The following is a 2,056-nucleotide window of genomic DNA, read 5'->3' on the forward strand; positions in this document are numbered from 1 at the left end:
GGGGGGGAAGAGAGATATGTTTACCTTCCTCTGCCATATATGGAAGACCAGGCCTTTTGTCACACATTTCCACTGAATCCAAATAAGGGCTGAGATGTCTAAGCAAAACCTTGCAGATGCTCACTTTCATACCCCGATGCCAAATACTTTACATTCCATCCCGGCACTTCTTGTGATTTCCGAGTCGTTTATGCACTGGGAGTCAGTGGACAAATAAGACAGATTACCTGAGAACTTAAATACTTACTGCACAGAAAACAGGATTTATGCCAGCTCTTCCCCTCACACTGCACTTCCTCAGCGAAGTAGACAGTTTTCTGGCAGCAGCCGCACTTGTTTCCTCCTCCGAAAGGCATCCTGTAAGCATGCAAGAGAGCCTGTTGTGTACATTTTCCATTCACTGTATATATAACATCTCTCTACTTGAGTAAAGATCAGTGTTGCTCAGCAGACGGATGCCATCTGCAACACTTGAGGCTAGATGCAACAATACCTATAAAAGGAGAGGTGCCAGTTTGCTCTTTCTTTCCCCCCGTCTTCCTTCAGCGTACATGAGTGGATATCCAAAAGAACTGTTCATCCCGGATTGTAAAATGCAAAGTATACCTGCTGGCGTTACCCAGATAGCACCAAACCACCTCCATCAAAGATAACATGACGGAATACAGTCTGTATTAACACCACACCAGTGTCAGCTCTGAGTTTCAAAGATTAAACTTTTTTTTTTTTTTTAATGGCAGCGGGTTTTCCACACAGAAAGTCTGCAATCTAGTAGATCGCTCTGGATAAACAGGAAATTCCCTGCATTTTAATTTAGTTATCACACATGTTTAACAGCCTTGGCCTCAGACATAAAGCTACAATACAGATTGTGGTCCTCCAAACAATCTTTGGAAAATATTTTATAAAAACCCTGTTCCGGGATAATTTCAGCATAGTCTCCATGTAGGACTATAATAAAAGAAAAAGCTTGCTAATGGCAGTTGCAGTGGGACATTTTCATGGTTTCTTCTCGGATGGCTTTACTGTTGAGGTTAAGAAAACACTTTCCAAGACAATGGCAGGAAATGTCCAACTTTAAGACATAAGCCTCTTAACTGTATGCAAACCAGCAACACTTAGTTATTTAAATTAAGTCACTTTGTCTCTAAATTTAAAATCCATTTGCTTTCATTACATTTTATTCTTGATTTGACTATTTTGAAAAGAACAACTTGTCTACAACACTACACTGTTAAATCCTACTATAAGTGTGAAGAGAGATTGATCTATGTTTTCTGTATGCTCATAACTTAAACACACCTACCTGTAGTGAGGTGGAAAGCTGGTCCTCTCTGTGGTTGATCAGTAATATTAAGAGATGACTGAGGTGAGGAGAGACACTGTTCTGATGAGCGGAGGCAGAGTGGACACCAGGCTGAACTGAGGGAGGAGTCAGGGCACAGGGGGAAGAGATGTAGGAAGGAAAAGGAGGAGAAAGATGGTGAGAGTGGTTATTGATGATCTGCCATCTCAATGTCGGAGAAAAAGGGGTGGGGGAAAACATTGATGCAACATAGTATCACGATATTTTCCGTGGCACACAGACGCCAAGTATCGAGCTATTATCATATACAGTATGTGTTGGTCAGTTTGTCTGCTTGACAATCCCATTCTGCAGCATAAAATTGAAGACAGATAAAAAAACAACAGTAAAAACAGATGTTGACAATTTAATAATAATTTGAAAATTGGATATATCGCAGAATATTATATAGATAGATAGATTGTGATGTGATGTGACAAATACCGTGATGATATTGTATCGTGGGGCCTCTGCTGATTCCCACCCCTAAAGAGAAACTGTCCTCTTTGGTGAAATCCAGAAGCTCCTGCTAAAAAACAGTTAGGGTTAAATGTTAGAAGCAAGAAGCAGACGCATGGTAACTCGTCTATAAAGGAGCTTAAGCTTTAAGGTAATTCTGCACACTAGCGACCTCAAATGGAAAGAAGAGGTAACTGTAATAGATAGATAGATAGATAGATAGATAGATAGATAGATAGATAGATAGATAGA

At 40.2% G+C, this 2,056-nt stretch overlaps 1 protein-coding gene across 1 annotated transcript in view; it reads right to left on the minus strand.

The window, feature by feature from the left end:
* Window positions 1-1,507, minus strand: part of csrp1b (cysteine and glycine-rich protein 1b) — a 3,943-nt gene extending 2,436 nt beyond the window's left edge. The window contains exons 1-2 of the mRNA XM_032514350.1: window positions 1,307-1,507; window positions 248-357 (exon numbers count right to left, since the gene is read on the minus strand). Of these exons, the coding sequence (XP_032370241.1) occupies window positions 248-356 (109 nt within the window). The 5' untranslated portion in view covers window position 357; window positions 1,307-1,507. The remainder of the gene's footprint in view (window positions 1-247; window positions 358-1,306) is intronic.
* Between the last annotated feature and the right edge of the window lie 549 nt (window positions 1,508-2,056).

Source organism: Etheostoma spectabile, chromosome 4 (assembly GCF_008692095.1).
Source record: "Etheostoma spectabile isolate EspeVRDwgs_2016 chromosome 4, UIUC_Espe_1.0, whole genome shotgun sequence".
NCBI classification, from domain to species: Eukaryota; Metazoa; Chordata; class Actinopteri; order Perciformes; family Percidae; genus Etheostoma; species Etheostoma spectabile.